This window comes from Synchiropus splendidus, chromosome 13, assembly GCF_027744825.2.
Source record: "Synchiropus splendidus isolate RoL2022-P1 chromosome 13, RoL_Sspl_1.0, whole genome shotgun sequence".
Classification (NCBI taxonomy): domain Eukaryota; kingdom Metazoa; phylum Chordata; class Actinopteri; order Syngnathiformes; family Callionymidae; genus Synchiropus; species Synchiropus splendidus.
Genome location: NC_071346.1, coordinates 13961226 through 13980820, shown reverse-complemented (window position 1 = coordinate 13980820; position 19595 = coordinate 13961226). Strand labels below are relative to the sequence as shown.

At 42.4% G+C, this 19595-nt stretch overlaps 1 protein-coding gene across 7 annotated transcripts in view; it reads right to left on the bottom strand.

Annotated features, from left to right (window-relative positions):
* Positions 1-19595, bottom strand: part of rnf220a (ring finger protein 220a) — a 121436-nt gene that overhangs the window by 21475 nt on the left and 80366 nt on the right. For all 7 annotated transcript variants that reach the window (XM_053883179.1, XM_053883183.1, XM_053883181.1 and 4 more), the window contains exon 3: positions 5112-5241. In XM_053883179.1, coding sequence (XP_053739154.1) covers positions 5112-5241 — 130 coding nt within the window. The remainder of the gene's footprint in view (positions 1-5111; positions 5242-19595) is intronic.

Below are 19595 nucleotides of genomic sequence, written 5' to 3'. Positions count from 1 at the left end.
AAGGTGACCCGATATGATGAATAAAACTGAGGTAACCATGTTAGTGAAGGATGTAGATGTGTCGCTTTGAAAACAATGGCGTCTTGTTGTCTCCAGGGAGTGGCGAAGAACTTCACTCGATTTTTATACTCATGAGAGCAAAGGGAAGACTGAAATATGAAGGATGAAATCAGCTTAAGGACAATGTATAAAATGTTTGTGACAATAGTAACAGCTTAACAAACAATACATTTCTTTTTTGCTCATACATATGGCAACACAGTGAATACAGATGGAGTTTGTCGCCATGTTTTCGAGGGTTAGCGGTAGAGGTTTGGCAGGCTGAGACTATCACTGTTTCAGTCTGGAAAACTATTTATTTCAGCCAGGGAAAACAGTCTGAGTCAAAGCACACCATTTTCTAGGAGAATACACTCAGGTAGTAGCAAGGCACTGAGTAGTAGAAGTACAATATATCCAAAAAGCCACAACACAGAGTCAAATGCAGGAACCCACAACCACTATGTCTTCACACCAAGGCCACTGAGAAGAAGTGCAACTTCAAAATGACCTGTGTTCCAGGCTCTGTTATTTCTGCAGGTGAGGTCAACCATCACTCGTCTCACATATCACTTTTCCACAAACGCAGCCATCATTATCAGCTTGTTTTGACAAGTATTTCAACAATGAAATGAGCAAAAAAATTGGGAATAAAATTACAAAATAGCAGAAAAAGTCGCCATTGCGTTTGCAGCCTGCTTTGTTTATATAGCTAAATTGATTTAATATAACAAGTCGGCTAACGCTTGTTCACCACATAGCTAACACTCGCCCCAGACGTCATGTGATGTTCATGTTAGTTTCCTAAGCCAATATATTACTTCTATATTTTGCGGATTCTAAATACTATCGACCTATAAGTGGGTGGGTGGAGCCTAAGTTTACTACTGCAGATTGTGTCACCTAAACACTATTCTGAGGGCCAGCGCTACATGATAAAGATCGTCTTTGCTTCTGTTATTTACGTCCAAAGACGATGCAATGGGTAACAGGAACACAACTTATCTCATGTTCAAAACTTTACTCTGAATTTATTTTGTCAACAGAGAATGAATGACGAGACCAACAGAAAATAAACAGCCAAGTCAGTACATGAAAGGTAAAATTGAAATGAAAAAGTCTGAGTGTACTTTCGTGTTTATTCAAGGGGAACATACAGGTTTTTAGGTCTATACTGAAACTATCTTACGACGTTTCCGATGTTGCCACCACCGAGCTTTACCAAAGGAGAGCGTGAATGGAGCTGGAAGGGGGGAAATATGTAGATGATTTAGCCCCAACGGTCGCCTGAGTTACAGGCTGTGATAGATTTCCATTTGCTCAACTGTGTGTGATTTCCATGTCCGCACATGAGACGCCGCGAACCGTGTAGAAGCCAAAGAGCAGGTCGTCACCAGAGAGGACACGCTGGCAGTTGTAATCAAACACACGCGTCGAGACGGACCAGGCTAGACGGGAGGAGAGGGAATCAAACAGAAACCCGGAAAAATTTGCAGAACACAACGTCTGCAATTCACACACACCTATGTCGCCGCAGCCGCGGCTCTTTCATCCGGCAACCGCTGCTCGTCATTAAAGCGAGATCTACTACAAATTGGACAAAATTCCCACTGTCACTTTCAATGATAGCGGCTACCACGCAGTGTCAGGACGCGCGTGTATGTGTGTGAGAGACACTTTCACTTGTCTCCATTCTATGGCATGTTCACCCTCCTCGCCAGCCAAACACACATCACAAGTTCATCCTCATTTCTTATACTTTTATGAGCTGGTGTGAATGAGGGTTAATTGCAAGTAGCTAAATCAGCTGGCGGTGAAGTGAGACATCATCCCATCTCATCCTGGAATGACGCAATTTCCTTAAATAACCGAGGCCTGAGCGTGTGTGGGAGGGGGGGGGGTTCCAAGCCTCTAAATGGCTGGTACAGTATTCTGGAGCCCAGAGGGAAGGGCACGCGAGTAACCTTTATTAATAATTGACACACATACACCTCGCTTTATAAGTAAATGATGGATCGATCAGTCTCACTGACTTCGCATCCATCATCTATATTAAGACCTGTCCAGCTTTGTAACCCGACTGCTGGGATCTAAAAATATGTTAATGTTCCGCCGCAAAACCGTCAGGAGAGTTACTGGCAGTTTGAAGGATGGACAGGCAGCAGCGCCAGAGCAGCTTCAGGTCCAATAGAAAGCTCAGTAACAATGATATATATATATATATACATATATATTGTACAATGTCGGATGAATGAAATACAAATCCTTAAATTTTCAGATCGAAGGTTATATTTTTACTCTCTCACTCTCTCTCTCTCTCTCTCTCTCTCTCTCTATATATATATATATATATATATATATATATATATATATAAACACACATATATATGTGTATATGTATATTGTACATTGTCGGATCAATGAAATACAAATCTTTCAATTTTCAGATCGAAGGTTACATTTTTACTCTGCGATAAGATGAGGACATGCAGACAGACTACAGACTGAACAAAGGATTGTGTCTATTGAATTGAGCGGTGATGACATTGCATTTAATATTTGGTAAACTTAAACTGCTAGTACAGGCATTTATCGGATGTAGGAGATGTATTATTATTATTATTATTATTACTATTATTATTATTATTATTATTATTATTATTATTTTATTTTTAGTTAGATTTTTTGTACTTATTTTCTCTGGTGGTGACCCAGGAACAATCTCATGACTAAATAATAATAATAATAATAATAATAATAATAATAACTACACACTAGAATGTTCACTCATCGCTGGAACACTTCCACTCTGATGCTAACAGAACTTAAATTGGATAATTTGGGTGTCAAATATTAAAACATTATTTATCATGATTTATTAATTATAAATCTCTAATAATATTTTTTTAAATCAAGAACCACCCCTAATTGAAGTTCAGTAACATTCTGCAAAGTTGGTCGAGAAAGAATAAAATTCGGGGTCATTTTTCATGAAAGCTTTAACCATATATGACTTAAACATATAATTTCTCAGTTGAAATCCAATTCACATCCATTTAAAGAGGGCTTGCAAGCAATATGAGTTAAGAAATGGCAGCAGATGCGGGAGGAAAAAAGATAGGAGAGGTGGAAGGGGCTTAAACGGAAGCAAAATGAAGTGTTATGTCCACACGGGGTGACACTATCTGTTGCCCTGTTGCCTCAGGTTAATGGGGACTATCATAAAACCGGACTGCTTAGGTGGGGACCGGGTCACATACAAACATACATACAAGTCACACGCACAAACACACACGCAGCACTGCCAGGCGTGTGGTCAAGATAAAATATGGATTCTAATGGCTGTGTCCCATCGTTAAAAGGGCTTGCAGCTGATTTATCCGCCATAAAACGGCTCGTGCAACTGTCTTGTTGAGAAGTAGAGGAGCAGCAGGGGCAGCCACAAGCACCGGGTCACAGGTTTGAATCCCAATCCTTGAAAGAAACACTTAGCATCGAGCTGACGGCTCGCCGCGTCCTTTTATGTAGATTTACGGCTGCTAGGTAAAAAACTCGGCCTTTTTATACAAAATAAAGGATTTATGAGCAATAAAATGTTTGTCTTAAAATCATATTTTCCGGATGATATCATGAGCGAGTCAATGACGACATGTACTAAATTCAGTCTGTCAAACGATAAAAGTGACACCCTGAACATATTTACAGTCTGGAAAATGCCCTATTTTTCTTATGTATCGCACAGTTAATGCCAATTTGATTGAATAGAATGATGAAAGGTGTTGGGATAGTGGAGCTTGGAATCTTCCGAGTCAGCATTTTATATCAAGAATCCATTGCATTAAAACATTAAAATGTGTGGAAGATGATTTTTTGAAGATGATCAAAACTATTGAGTGAATTTCATCTCATAATGCCATTGTAAATATGAATCTTTTACCAGGAACACAGCCAACTTCTCTCTTCGAAGTCTATCCAGTTAGCTTTAAACATATTCAAAATCTCATATTTGGACCAAAATTCAGATTAGTTTCTATATTACCTTTATGCATTTGACAGTAAACTGTATGTTGTTTAAAAATATAGGGAGACTTTCTTCTTTGAAAATCATGATGTATAATGGAGTTTACCATAACACATTCTGCCTACTACAAAGTGTTTCAGTGTTTAAGTGACATCACAGACATCACTCAAAGCCTTGCAGGAACGAAGGTGTCCAACAGACAACTTGAAGAGACAATTTGATATGAGTCACTTTTTTCTTTAATAGTTCGATATGGTCATTTGTGCAAAATCTTTCCACCTGGTACGCAACACACATGGACGCATTATGGCTCACTCTCTGTTCCTTGGAAAGGACTCAAGACCATGTTTTTAAAGTCTAAGTCTAAGAATATTGCATTGTTAGCCTTGATCTCATCTTGGTCAAGGCAATGCAGAAGCCTTGACTTTTTGTTAAGGCCACATGTGTTCACATGTGACACATTTCCAACCAATGAAGGCTTCTGTTTTGGAAAAAACATCACCAGAGTGGTACCTCTATGCCCACTGATGGACCCTATATGTCTCAGAGATGAAGTCGAAAAGAGAGCTCTGACACCGAGCGTCAACCTGTCACTACTTAGAAAGCATTTTATTGTGGTCTCCTTCTAGTTGGTCAATATATTACGACATGGGTGTGAGGATGGGTTTGTTCTGACACCTGACTAATAGAGTTTTCTGTATTCAGTTGGGTCTGGGTGTTGGTCTCAACCCATCAACACCAAGTGCACTTTGGTCTTGACTCAGTTTGGCTTCATTGAACATAACTCATATATTTTCCTGAGAGGTGACATTTTTAAGTAAATGTTGAACATGAGACTCGATAACAGCGATGATAACTGAGGTGAAAACTTTTCTATTGCAGGTCAAATCCATCTGAAAATCGTAGACCTTGCTTTCCTGCAGTACCATGACTTCCGTCATTGTGATGTTCTGTTCTTCACCCCACGCTGTACATGCAGTATGTGACGTTTCAAACGCTTCCTTCAGGTGATATTGAAGTGGTAAATATGATATGATATGATATGACCTACCTGAGGCAAATGGCAGCTAGCCTCTCGATCTCTGTCTCCATGTGCTCCTGGAGTTCTCCAGGTCGGAGCAGGACCTGACAGATGGGACAGATTGGAGCCTGGCTGTCGTACAGCGACATCTTCTTTTTACCTGGAACAAAAAAATCATAAACATTTATGTTGCCTGCCAAACAATATTTATTTTTTTGGATCATCGCATCCTTAAATATGATAACATTGATACAAGGCTGAGCACCACAAGGCTCAGGCCCCACTGTATCACATCACATATTTCTCAAGCGTGTAGCAATGTGTCCTGTGCTACTTTTAGACCATTACAGGAGCTGTTTAGGTGTTCCTGCTCCAGGGTCAGAGTCGGGGACAGGGATTTAAGTGCTATCAGGGTGAGACAATGTACTTCAGTGTCTGCCAACACTTACTCACTTCATTGTCCTTGATCAGTGGGGCGCAGGGTGGGGCTGGTTTCTACGTGTGTGTCATTGTGTGGACCAAGACTGTGCAAGCTTCATGTAAAAATACCTCCTATTGAATATGCCTCGCTGCTTAATGCAGTGGGACATTTCCCGATCTCCTCAGATGGACTTCTTTAGAACAGAACAATAAGTCTCAGACAGGATATCCTCGAAGACTTAGGGTCAAAAGGTAGCCAGAAATGTTGCTGGTGGGCTCCCTGTCATCTGGAGCTAAAATATATACTAATTCAATAAAATATTTGAATCAGTTTCCTGCATGAAGTTGTCGTGTTGTTGCAACAAGTGAATTTGCGTTAAATAAAGATTTTAATTTTATCTTATATTAATGTCAATTCTCTTATTCTCCATACATTCTTTCATGAGTCACCATTGGAATTCTGTTTTATTTAGCTCTTCATGCCATCTTTCACTCACAGCCTCTAACACCTCACCCCAGTTTCATCTGTTTTCTAACCACATCTTTACACAGCTTACACCCCGTAGCCCCCACTTCCACCCCACCTAACCCAGCACCGCTGCCTCTTTATTGCTTTGACAAGATAATTTGAGTCATGCTGAAGCTGTCGCTGTCCGCCACAACAAACAAAGAACGATCCAATCCTTGTCTGCAGCTGATGAAGGCGCGAAGAGGGAGCGAGAGGAGGGCGGAGTGGGGGCTTTCTATTCCTCCGACAAACACACAAGCTGGATCTGCACACAGTTGTTTACTTGCAAACACCATCATGTGTTTACAGATTACTCATCTGTTGTCGTGAAGTTTGCATTTATGCAGTAATTGAATTTTAAAACGACACTTTTTCAACATCACCTTGTTTTATAAGTGACATTAAAATGCCACAGAAAGGACAGCAAAATAAAAACAACAATACGGATGTTTTTTTTTTAGTTCTAGCTTGGTCTTGTCTAAGGGTGGATATACTTGCCGACAGACCCTTAGTGGGGCCCAAGCAACGCATGTTTTCCCTGCATGATTAAAGTGTGCTTGTTCGATCTTGAATTCTAAAAAAAAGTATTACTCTCTCCCATATATTACAAGAACAACAACAACAATAATATTTTCATTGATATTTTTTGTGACAGTTGCCCTAACAGTTATCCAAAGTGCTGGTTTTCAAAGTTTTTTTTTCCTTCCACTACTATAATAAGAAAATTCTGGGGTTTTGGCAATTGACAATAAATTGACAAAGATGGGAAGGTGATTTTTTTCAGCTACAAAGCATCAGAACTTTAACAAGCTGTGGTCAATTTTGAAGCATTACTTTACAAATTATTTAAATTTGACATTCAATATCTTGTTATTGATCTTGTTTTTGGAAGAACATAAAAGTGGTAAAGAAAAGGTCCCATCACTTATCAGAACAAAGCTTGGGGCCCCTAGTTTGATGATGACGCTTCATGAAGCCTCGCCCTCATATTTTCTGACTTAAAAAGTGGATCTGCTGTTTACAGTGCCATCTTGTGGGCTCTGAAACATAGGGCACTGCTTCACAAAGCTTCGCTCTTCACTACACCCTTCACTGACCTCACTGCTCCCAAAGGAGTCTTTACGGTTGGCAAAACAAAAATGAATTGTTTAGGATTGGCAAAAAAGTAAATGTATTAATTCAATAACTCACATTTAAAACATTTTTATAAAGTAAATAAACAATAAATAAATAAATAAAATGCAGATAGATCCAATATATTACTGATTATATCATCAGAATATACCTTAATGGTGTTAACAAATTTAAGAGTACAAGTTGTGTAAAAGGCGCTTTAATATCATAATGTTAAGCAGAAAACATGAGGGGTCATTTTCTTTGAAAATAAATTCTTTATTTGTTTCACTCATGGCGTGTCCCCCTCTTTATTTCCGTTTCTCCTTTCACGTTTCCCCTCGCTGTGTCAAACGCTCCCTCAGGGAAGTGAATGATGGGGGGAGGCAGATAGACAGATAAATTCAGGGGAGGAAAAGAGTGGGGGAGTGGGGGGTTGTTGATGTGATGTGATGTCGCACACCAGTCTTGTCAGTGCCTTAAAGATGATTAATGTTGGGACACACACACCACCACACACATACCTATGTGCATCCCATATGTCCTCACACACACACACACACACACACCCTGCAGTGCAACTAGGAGAGTTCAATCTTCAGGAACACAGGGAAGACACCCGAAACAGAGAAAGAGGATGGCGGGAGGGATGAGGATGTTGGAGAGAGGAAGAGGGTGATGAGGAGTGATGAGGACGAGGGAAGAGGAGAGGGCCGGACAATAACAAGGAAATAGGCCTGACAGGACTTTTTAATGCCGAGATTCTTCAGTGAAATGCCGGCTGGTGGAGCGAGGACAGAGGGGAGCGGGAAAGGCGGAGCAGCTCTCTCTGACAGCGGTGATGGAGTGTCTCCCTGATCCCCCCTAATGTGCCAAGATGGATTGTCTCATCTCTCGTCCCTTTCTCTTCTCTCTCAATCCCTCCATCTGTCTTGTACCTGGGTGCATTCCCTCCTTTGGCTTTTCCCCATTTAGCCCCCTCTTGTTTCTCTCTCTTTATCCAACCTGACCCATCCCTTTATCATCCGCAGTTCCTGCCATCCATCCGTTTCATCTCTGTCACATGGTCAACTTAAAAGCACTCACTGGTTATGTTCATATCACAAAACAATATGTCAGCCACCTGACAGGCGGCATTTCCACCGACTTCAGGCATCCTCCTCTGATGAATCCCAGGTTTGGAATTTATGCTTCACTGGACGTGGAGACAATAGTTATTATTTGCATGTCAAGTAATTTTTTTTTTAGTACGATACTCTAATTTATCTATAATCTACTGTCAACAGCTTGTGCCAAACTCAAGGCCTGAGGGCCAAATCCGGCGCATCAAGTCATTTAATGTGGCCTGCTAGAACTTTAGATACATTTGACTTCGATAGTAATTTTAACATTTGTTGTCACTAGATCGATCATCTTCAAAGCACGTTGACATTGTGATCTATCTTGAGCAAACTTTTTGGTTTTCCAGAATTATAAATACATGTAGCAGTGAAGGGCAGGTTGTGTGTTTTGGATTCTTATACACTGTTGTACCAGGTATGATGTACGTATGATGACTGATATGTCATACGTATCATAGGTCTTGTGTGAATGAGTGTGTCAATCATGTTCAATAGCAGTAATGGGTAGATGAGGCCTCATGAAACAGTGTCCTGATTCTCAGAGGCCACCAGATGGCACTGTCTGCTGTAAAATGTTTGGACATGAATAACTAATAACTAATTCAATGAAACCACACATCATTCCTAAACCGAAATTTCGTTGCCATTATATAGTGATATGTTTTTGTGCAATGACAATAAAGAAAGTCTAAGTCTAAGTCTAAACCACCAGTGAAAATTAGAACACTGTTTCATCAACGCTGCAATACTGTTTCATGATGCCTCATCTGGCCATCACTATTCAATAGTAAAACTTATTTACCAACTTTTGAGAAAGACGCAGCATGATAATACAGCTATAGAATTCAATTGAAAGTCTCAATTGGGTCTTATAAACACTGAAAAGAAGTCCATGAATCAATAAATGTCCACCTTCTAAAAGGGAGAGAAAATATTCAACTCCAACGCTACAAAACAATACATATATTTTTTAAAATAAAAATAAATACAAAGGATAAACAACATAAAATTGTTGGAAATTAAAAAAATAACCTGATTAAATAAAACACTCCATAAGGGCATTATTGTCAGGCGATAGAATGACTGAAGTAGAAAAATTGTACTCTTAGTATTAATATCAAATGCATTATTCCTGAAAATTCAACCATCAACATATAACTTGTTAAAAGAAGAGTATTTTTGGCAACATGTCTAGCTGGTAGGGATGCTATGAGAGGGGGAAACAAAGCTGTTGTTGGCACAAATACACTGAAAACATTTCCAAGGTCTGATTCATTTGCAGTGCTTCTTTGCTCCTGACTACCCCCCTCTCTCCTTCTCTGAGGTGCAGACGAAGTGTGAATCAATAGATGGAAGATAGCGCCCAGTCACCCACCACAATAAGCGCAGGTAAAAAGGCCATCACCAGAGAGAGCGGCGATTGTCGGTTCAATACCTGCCCTGAATGGGAGCAGAGATAAAAAAAAAGGTGTCCTCATGGCTCAATGAGCTGAGATGTTAGCCATGTACTCACAACACTGTACGACCAAATCCCATTTAAGGACCCCTCTATAATAAATGTCACTGCTTTCATCCTCCACTTGACATGGATTCTTCTGGGGTCGTAGCTCTTGTGTTTTGAGTTATTCATGTCATGGGTTCGATTCCTTGCTAGTGGTTGCGATGTGATGAATAGATGTGAGGAGTGCTTCAGTGGCTTGTTGTGATGGACTGCCTCAAGTAGCTGTATATATGATGATGCTTGAGGCCCACTAGGGGGGGCTTCGGTTGAGTTGACTTAAACTTGCCCTGACTCAAGTTCAAAGTGTTACCGACAGGACATTCTTAGCATGCATTCCTCTACACTGACAAAAGTTGTGTCCTTGACTGTGTGTGCTCATGCACGTGTGTGTATTTGTATAAACACAAGATACACACAATTCCATTCCCCTGCCTGGTTGTTCTCCTAAATGAGATTTCTGACATGCATCAAGTGTTTTTGCTCACTGCCCTTCTTTCCCATTCTTCCTCTCCTCCTTCCCCCCAGGTTGCCGCCCGCCCAGCCGGTTAGCTATAACACCCGCCAACATCGGTAAACAACGAAATCTCTCAGCCGCGGCTTGGCGTGTAACCACATTACCGCGCCCGATAACCTCTTCAAATAATGTGCGATAAGCGGAATTTGATTTGATTCACAGAAACGGGAAAAGGGGGCCACTTCTGCTCTCCGTCAACTTTTTTTTCCCTCCCTCCTTCGCACCTCTTTTTCCCTTTTCGCCTGAGGGTCCAGGCCCTCCTTATCGTGTCACACCCCCCCCTCCACAGCGCTTATTCCTCCTCTCCAGAATGACACCGCCTCGCATCCGCAATCAAATAAATCCCGCCACGGTGTCAGCCTTCATTTCCACTGTCCCCCTCTCTTTTCACTGACCGCGGCAAGGTGAGGTGAGGGGCCTCGGTAAAGCTATCATCTCCATAATAGCAAATGTGAGCCCTAAAGCCCAAAAACAAGCGGCGATATTAACGCAAATGGGACCGTCCCACCATGCGTGTGTGTGTGGAAGTGAGCCGTGATTTAAACAGGCCAGACACTGTGCTGATCATGATGTGTGCGTGCGTAAAATAGATGCCGCTCATTCAGAGGACATTTGATGAAATGGAACGGGGGTCAACTTCAGTTTGCCACCCAAGCTGCGTCACACTCTGCCACGTGTGCGTGTGTCTCGCTCGTATGTTTCGCGTGCTCCCTCTCCGTGACAGTGATGCATGGCACTTTTAAATAGCAGTCGTCCACGCCCTGCTCCAAACTCATCACCGGGCTCTTCCACCATCCCTCCCTCCCTCCCTCCTCGCTCCCAGGGGTTGTCACTTTTAGAAAAGCAAATGAAATGCCTGTGCAGTGGCGGGGAGGAGGTTGAAGGGTGGCCAGATGGAGAGTTTACAATCTGGGCACAACACTGGATGTAAAAATGAATCTCCTAAAAACAATAGTTATTGGACTTTACATCGGTGTACAATTCAAGTTTACAAGTGGCGTGCTTGAAAAACTCAAAAATCAGGGGATAAATAATCTTGCTGATGGATGGTGAACTGATGATGTGTGTGTTGAAGTGCGTATCAGTATGTGTTTAATGTGGGTTTTACTCCAGGGACCTGGCGGCTTGTGAGTGTGAGCGTGTGGAAGAGGCAGCAGGGGGATGCTGCTGACATTATCTCTAACTACTGACAGCTGTTTATTCAATCAATCACCTTGTCTGTCTATGTGTGTGTGTGTGTGTGAAGGAGAGCGAGCGGAAGAGACAGACAGAAGTAAATTAATGGAGCATTAAGCAAGCGCTGACCCAGGGAGCCGAGGCACGAGCCGCCGCCACACCGGCCGAACCCAATCTGAACCCCCATCTCACCCTGCACGCACAAGGAGGAGATATGAATTTGGAAGCAGTCAAACACAAACGAAAATGAACCGGGATTAGAGGTTTTAATTGATTCTCATGATGAATGATTCATTATTAATTGAGCTCATATGAAATATTCAAAGAGGATGAATCGCCCACTGAAGTTACACCGTCCTCAGCTGAGGAAGCCTGTCCCATTTCCAAAACCTTGTTGGAGAGGCGTTCGTGGGCAAAGGAGGACACCGGCAAGTTTTGAAGTGAAGTGCTGACAAGGCATTATTGACCACCCCACATATACAGAACAACTGAAACACTTATACACTTATAATAATATATATAATAATATATTATTGTTTGATCTGGAATGAGGAAAAGGCAGGAGGCAGAGCTGGAGGTAGCAGAGATGAAGATGCTGAGGTTCTCTCTGGGGTGGATGGATCAGGAAGCAGTAGATCAGAGGGACAGCACATGTCAGGAGACAAAGTCAGAGAGGCTAGATGGAGATGGTTTGGACATGTACAGAGGAGGTTGGTAGGAAGATGTTGAGGTTGGAACTGCCAGGCAGAAGGTGGAGAGGAAGGCTGAAGAGGAGATTTATGGCGGTGGTGAAGGAGGACATGAGGTTTGTAGGTTTGAGAGAAGAGGAAGCAGAGGACAGCGAGAAGCCGAAAGGAAAAGAAGAAGAAGAAGATTGTTTGATCCGGAAGCCAAGCAACGACATTTTGTCTCATCTCTCGTCCCTTTCTCTTCTCTCTCAATCCCTCCATCCGCCTTGTACCTGGGTGCTTTTCCCCATTTAGCCCCCTCTTGTTTCTCTCTCTTTATCCAACCTGACCCATCCCTTTATCATCCGCAGTTAGCCCCCTCTTGTTGACAGTGAAACACAACAGTGAGGTCACACTGTTGTGTTTCACTGTGCAATGACAACTAAAGGAAGTCAAAAGTTCGGCGGCAGAAAAACACAGCAGACATTGTATTTATGACGGATGAAAGCCACTTGTAAGGAGTGGCGCGTGGCACTATCCCGGGTGTAATGACGCCTCTAATAAGCATATTTCCCTATCAGAGTGTTCATCTCTCACACTCTTTGCTTCCTCAGGAACACAGAAGTGATTTCTTTGTATCTCCCTCATTACCCTGCGTCTCCTTCCTCTCCCTCTTAGGCTGGCAGTCTCCGCCTCTCATTATCTCTCTCCCTCCGCGGCACGCTCTGGCGGCTGAATTAATTACCAAAGCCAATTAATGCTTGATTGGCTGATGTTTTAACTAATTAGCTTTAATGAGGGGGCCATGGCTGCCTGCTCGGTGTTAATTGAATCCTAACAGCGGAGGAGGCCGCGATTGGCGGGTAGTCGGCGACGCTGATATTGATCATATTTGGAGCGTGTCACCAGACGCCCACCCAGCTGCTAACACTTGTTTATCGCCAGCCTCGCGTACTCTCACAGGAAGCAGAGTTTCTGTTGTGTCATTCGCGACAAAGACTGGCTAATACCGCGCATCTCCTTGTCTATCGCACGGGTTAGCGCCACCTCTGCTGTTTGTGATTGCGAAACGTGCCACGCAAAGAGGAGCTGCAGATTAAAATCTTATATCAATGTCACGGCGTCCTGCCGTTACCTGCCGCGAATACCTGAACTTCATTTCCACCTGCTCTGCAACGGCAAGATCATTACAGAGGAGACGTGAAATATATGCAGAGATGTGAGGGGGCATAATGGGTTGACTGGGAGGTAAATGTTTACACACCGGTTGTAAACAGAGCTTTGCTTTCTTTATGTGCACGCGCGGGAGATGAATCCAAAGTTCAATACACTGTCTCCGAAAAACGGATCTTTTCTCGAAAAGACACGGGAGACTAAAAGTCAGGGCTGTACTCCAACGCATTTACATTCATGCCGCGACCACATCACTCCGTCAGAGTGCCTAGCGCCATCTCCGACAGATTGTCTGAGGTGGCTATAAAAATCTGCATGGCCGTGTAAAAGGCTTAATGATTTTAAAGTTACAAGAGAAAAGAGCCTGCAGTTTGTCTCATCCATCAAGTCTAGCACCGGCAACGCCGCCAAATGGCCCTGCCACCTAACCTGGCAATTTGCAGTTCAGGGCCAAACACGCGCGCTCACTCTCCATCTCTCTCTCGCACATTTAGTCGCACTTAGACTGGATTATTCCTTTATTTCTCATTTTCAGTCGCTCTCACTCCAGGCGTCCTTGGGCTTCCCTACGTTTTACGCTGTCCTCCAGCAGGTGAAATAAACACAATAGAACAATACCCCAGTGCTTTCTGGCCACAGCTGGGAGCGAATAGGACAAAAGTCCTTTATGTTATGTGGGCTGCTGAGGCTTCATGAAACAGTGGTCACCAGATGGCACTCTTGGGTCTCAATGAAGTGCTTCCTCAGATCCAATGGTTTTAGAGCAGAGAGTGCCATCTAGTGCGCACTAAAAATAATAACACTGTTTCATGAAGCCTCAGCAGCCCCTCACTACCTAGATGGAATTGTCTAAAAACGGCTTGTAGGATGACACTAGCTGGGTTTGTAGCAAAAAAAAACATCTAAAGCTTCCAGCTGTAGATGTTTTTTTTTTTTTTTTTCTGGAGGCATGTCTTTTCGAACTCAGTGGTTGTGCAGCATTGCAAGTTTGGGGCTCGTTGATAAACATATTAATGATGATGATTATTAAACATCACAACAAATTAAACAGTTCAGAAGAAAGTAACTCCAGCAAAACACTAAAAAGGCAGCAGCAAAGTGATTTACCAGCGACGATTCGCCCTCATTCCCGCCTGCTCCGTTTCTTCCAAGCGATTGTGATCACGCTGCGTCAGATCAGAGTCAGGAACTGAAGCATCTGTAAGTGATGTTGTTTGACACAACAGCGGCTCTGAATCCTCTCAGATATGCAGCCCTGACAGCGACAATAGTTCTAATGTAAATCAGATAAAAGATGGAATTGAACTCTCATTCAAAATGGCCTCTGAAACCTTTTTTTTTTCCAGATATGCTGGTGCTCGTTTTGAACATTTATGAGGGGGTGGGAAGAAACTATTTCCTCTTGAATCCCCGGCGCTAAATGATGGATTGATATCTCTCTCATTGTGGATTATATGTTCATCGGTGTGTGCGTGATGTGTGCCTACCCTCTCAGCCTCTCGCTCCCGCTCTTCTCAGGCTCTTATCTGCTCTTGTCACAAACAGAGGATCGGGGATAATCCTTCATACAAGGGGAGCAGCCTGGTCTTCCATCTATCTCGCTGTCTGTCGAGCTGTCTGGCGGCATTGCCCCTCCTGGCACGACTGTCCCCGGAATAGAAATCAAACAGACCCTAAACAAACTTCCGGTTTCATGATGTTGACTTCGGAGGTAACTTTTTTTTGACACAAAACCCTGCAGGCCACACAAGCCCTCGTCCTTGTCATGGTTTTGATAGTTTGTTGGCCACTGAGAAACATCACCAACGTCTTCTGTTTGCAGTATAAGAGTCATGGTTTAAGAGAGCAGATATTTTAGAGGAGAGAGAGAGAGAACTGTACCTTGGATTAGTAATGTTGGATATGACATCTCAAGTCCTTTTGTTAATGCAATAAGTTATTGTAATAAAAATGCAAAGTTAAATGGATTCAAACTGCAAATAATAACAATCACCAAGAAACGTTTGGATATGAAGATTATTTGTTTAATACTTCACCAACCCAACCTTTTAAAAATATATGTTTTCATATTTCTGTATAGCCTGAAACACTTTTTTTTCTGTCTAGGTTTCTTACTACTATCAAAAAATTGTATCTTTCGCTTGAGCAGATTCTATCTGTCGGCGTGGTATTACATGGTCACACCTGAGGCGATGTGTGTGTGCGCGTGTGGTGTCGCTCACTATGCCTGCAATATCAGACTGACCGATAGAGGAGGATGTTTCACAACATTTTGCTTCAGCCGAGGTATTCGTTTTAAGAGTTTGTTATTTGGTTTAAACCCCACTCAATAACGGGTTGTCGTCGACAAAATGTGCATTTGAAATAACACAAGGACTGAAAAATGGAACAACTGTCTTTTTTTTTATTATACATTATACAATGTTTAAAACGTGTATTTCCACTAGTGTAATAACAAAATAAATTACTTTAACGTTTTAAGAACAAGTTTGACCAAAAATCGAGGGACATATATGACACTTGTTTTTAAAATAAATCCCATACACTCCACAATCTAAATCCAAGACATCTCGAGGACACGCTGGCGCTCGGTTGAGATCCAGAACTCGGATCAATAAAAAATTAAAGCAACTGAGATAGTCCCCGCTCACATATTAACCTTTCTTTGTGTGTCACTCCTGCCCTTCTCTCGCTCCTCTAATAGTTGGTGACAGGAGTGAAGAGGTTTTCTTTTATTTTCAGGGAGGGCGAGAAGAAGAGGAGCGTTTTTTAAAGTTTGAGCATTGGCTGTCGGGACATCTGCGGCCATAATAGCACAGAAATGACAGCAGCACACACACACACACACACACAGACCTGCCGGCACACACACATGGAAACACACTGTCTGGGGACTCAAATCTCAGAGCAATTTTCAGGCTGGATGATTGGCAGTGTGATGCGTATTCTTCCCCTCTACAAGCCCGGCTGATAACTCCAGCTATCCCATTCCATCCCTCCCTCTCCTCCGCTTTCCATTCTCTGTTTTTAAGTTGCGGTGACTCTCTTGACACCCCTGTGCCCTGGCCCCCTCCTCGTGGCTGTCTCCATCCTCTCTGTGTCTCTCTCTGGGCCTGTTGCAGAGCTATTACAATGACAGAGGCGATAAGGGACATTTATCACATGTGCGGCAGGGTGAGTGAGAGAAAGCCCTCAACAGGTTTGGAGGGACGAACTCAGATGTATTCAACACTGCCCCCATTAAAGCTGTCGAATAAATAAAAACTAGGGTTTCACTTGAGTGCACAAACTCCTGATTTTTTTCTTTTTTTGTATTTTGCACTTGACTGAGGATAATTCCTCATAATTCAATCCTGCTGAAAAATGATGCCATGCTAAATCTGGATTTTTCCAATCCCTCCTTATTGTCATAACTCATGAGATCCAAACTGTAACAACATTACCTTTCATTTGTACAGCCTCTTGCCATTTGTTGGCTTCACATGAAGGGGCAAAGTGAGTTATTGGAGGAAGGAGGGACCAACGGTCTGGGATCTACCTGTGTGTCTGTGGAGGCTGTATAATAGTCAGTGCCACAGCTCAGTTGGAGACACACAAATGCAGAAAAGAGTCTTTATCAGGGTCAAGTGATAATGGACCTATTGTTTCAGACTCAATGCTTTTGTTGTGTTGCAGTCCGGTGGTACCACTGGATCCACAGCTGGTCCACGCAGGCAAGAGACACAAGCAAGGACAAGGACAGTCGAACTGAAGGCTTTACTTCTGAGCCTACACTGAGTTGCTTCCAGCAATATACATGTCATATAAAAATATAAGGCTTGTTACACGTATATCTTTTAGCAATTCAGAAATTCAAAGCAATCTCAAAGTTGCTTTTTTCACTTCTAGCAAGTGAGGGTAATAATGATATCCAGTAGCTTAGCATGGTCATGGTTATTTTATATTTTATTCAACGCGACTGAGTCAAAGGAGCATGCCACCACTATTCCATAATGAAATATGATACACAACTTTCTCGTCTTCGTGCACACGCTCAATCAATCTGGTGCATGCCGCTGTTTGGCTAGCATGTAGCATTGCTAGCGTTTTTGTTAGGATCCATAACACACCTTACATGTCTCCCTGATTCACAATAAGTTCATGATGGAAAGTATTTATAGTGGTAAAGCACTTATTATATTCCAACAGATTGCTGAGTAGAATGATGAAATAATCATATTCCAGCCCCAACTCTCATTGGAGTAGGGAGGCGCCGTTGCTTTCCCAACAAACATTTTGTCATCAGCATGAAAAACCAGCAAGTAGCTAATCCAAACTACCACAATGTCAGATGTGCCTTTCCTCTCACTCTAAAGAGAAGAAAACGTAACCATTAAAACATGGTTGAGACAGATAATAGTCTCTGGGAGTGTTGCTCAGTACTGTCATCTTTGACAGGCAAAGTCATCTAGAAATTCCCCTGCACTGGGGCCACTCACTGACCAGGACTTAAACCACTATGCGAAGGTGTCCTGCTGCACGACATACATTCCTCAAACAGAAAAAAAATCCAATAGATCAAACCGTGACAAGCCATTTATCTATCAGCTAAAAACATACTTTGATGCCTCTTTCCATTTCTCGCCGCCTCCCTCACACACACACAGACACAATTCTTCCTGCTACCTCCCATTTATCACGTCCGTAACTGCCGGGCAGCCCTGCCCACCTTACTGTAGGCTGTCAGGCCACCGCCTAAACAAACTGCTCCTTGATATATGAGGGTTTACCGCCGCCATAAACTTATTCACTTTTAACTAGCATGCTACCGCTTTGGCATGGCCACGCATCACCTTCACCGTCTGTGTGTATGAAAACTGCCGGTGAGGAATTAACCCCCTGGGTGCTGCTTCATAACTCACCGCCCGGTTGCTTCCCACTCTGCTTCCCTTTCCCTCCACGTTCATCTATCTTTATTCCCGAGCCCAAGCATTAGCCCAGTATCTGTTACCCATTAGAGAGTGTCTGTGACAATAGAGGAAATGGCTCAGCGTTTGAGGAAGTGGAGGAAGAGAAGCGCGGTGGTAAGGCTTCTTCCACATGGAGGTGTTTCCAAAATGGTCTTACACTCAACTATACGATTCATTCGCAAAATGTTTGTGAGATACTTTCCACTATCATTATTTATATCAATTTCTGTTCAATTTAAGCTTATTTCCTTTTATTTCGTCTCAACAAAACTCTAAAATACAAATCTTCTTTACTGAACTGCAATAGCTTTCTTATAAAAAAATAAATTCCAAATTCAATACAGCCAAAAATCTTCTTTACTTCCAATAAAACAAGGTGATTCAAGGATTGTGCCCAGTGTTCCGCCTGGCCAGGAGCTCACCTTTTAGCTCATCATTCTGCCAAAACAGTACATAAAATGAATGTTGTTGAGTTGAACTTTTTAACATGGTGGTCGTAAGTCCTTTAGAGACGAAGAGAGAATTCAAATTTTGTGGCTCATCCCGATTTCCCAATTTCACTTATGACCTACTTTGACGAAAGTGACTTATTCATAATAAAACTATGCTCGTGAAAAAGATGTAAAGAACATTTGTAGACACATTAGCAGTCGACATCATCACGTACGTTTTCAATCGTTTCTCCAATGTTGGGTAAGCTCTTACGGTGAATGAGTCGGATATTATTTCCCCCTAGAATTCTGGGAATTTGTTCAACGGGTCCCACTATCATTGCTCTGCAGGTGAGCTGCGGTAATGCCAGAGCCATGGTGCTCCAGAAACAAAATTCTCACACCACCAAACAGAACAATGCCTCAGCTATTGAGCATGCCAAGAAATGCGGTCCATAAAACACTGGTCATCATCGGTGGTCCAGTTCCTGCGCTCCTACTTTTGCCTTCCAAGTTTAATAAAGTAAATCCAGATAAACCTCAAGAACATAAAATACCTTTCTTATCAACTTTACTGTCTATCTGGATACTTTGGCGCCACCCGCACAAGGCCTTAGTTATCTGGCTCCCAGCATGCTTTGCTGCTTTATTGACTATATCTACGCATTGTTTCCAGCCAGTCTATTGGCTGACGCACTAATCTTTGGGCACATGATAAATAGATACCAGCATTAATCATTACCCCAGCAGAGGCTCACACACCACATCACACACAGCCACCTATGCACACAGCTAGTAAAGGTTAATTACAAACTTTTATTTTTCCAGGGTTTTTTTTACGATTGCAGTAAGTTACAGCTCCTTCTTATCGGGCTGTAAATTCATTAGTAGCAAACACACCTCGCTGGGCCAGATCATTTAGTTCTGACAAACAAGATTA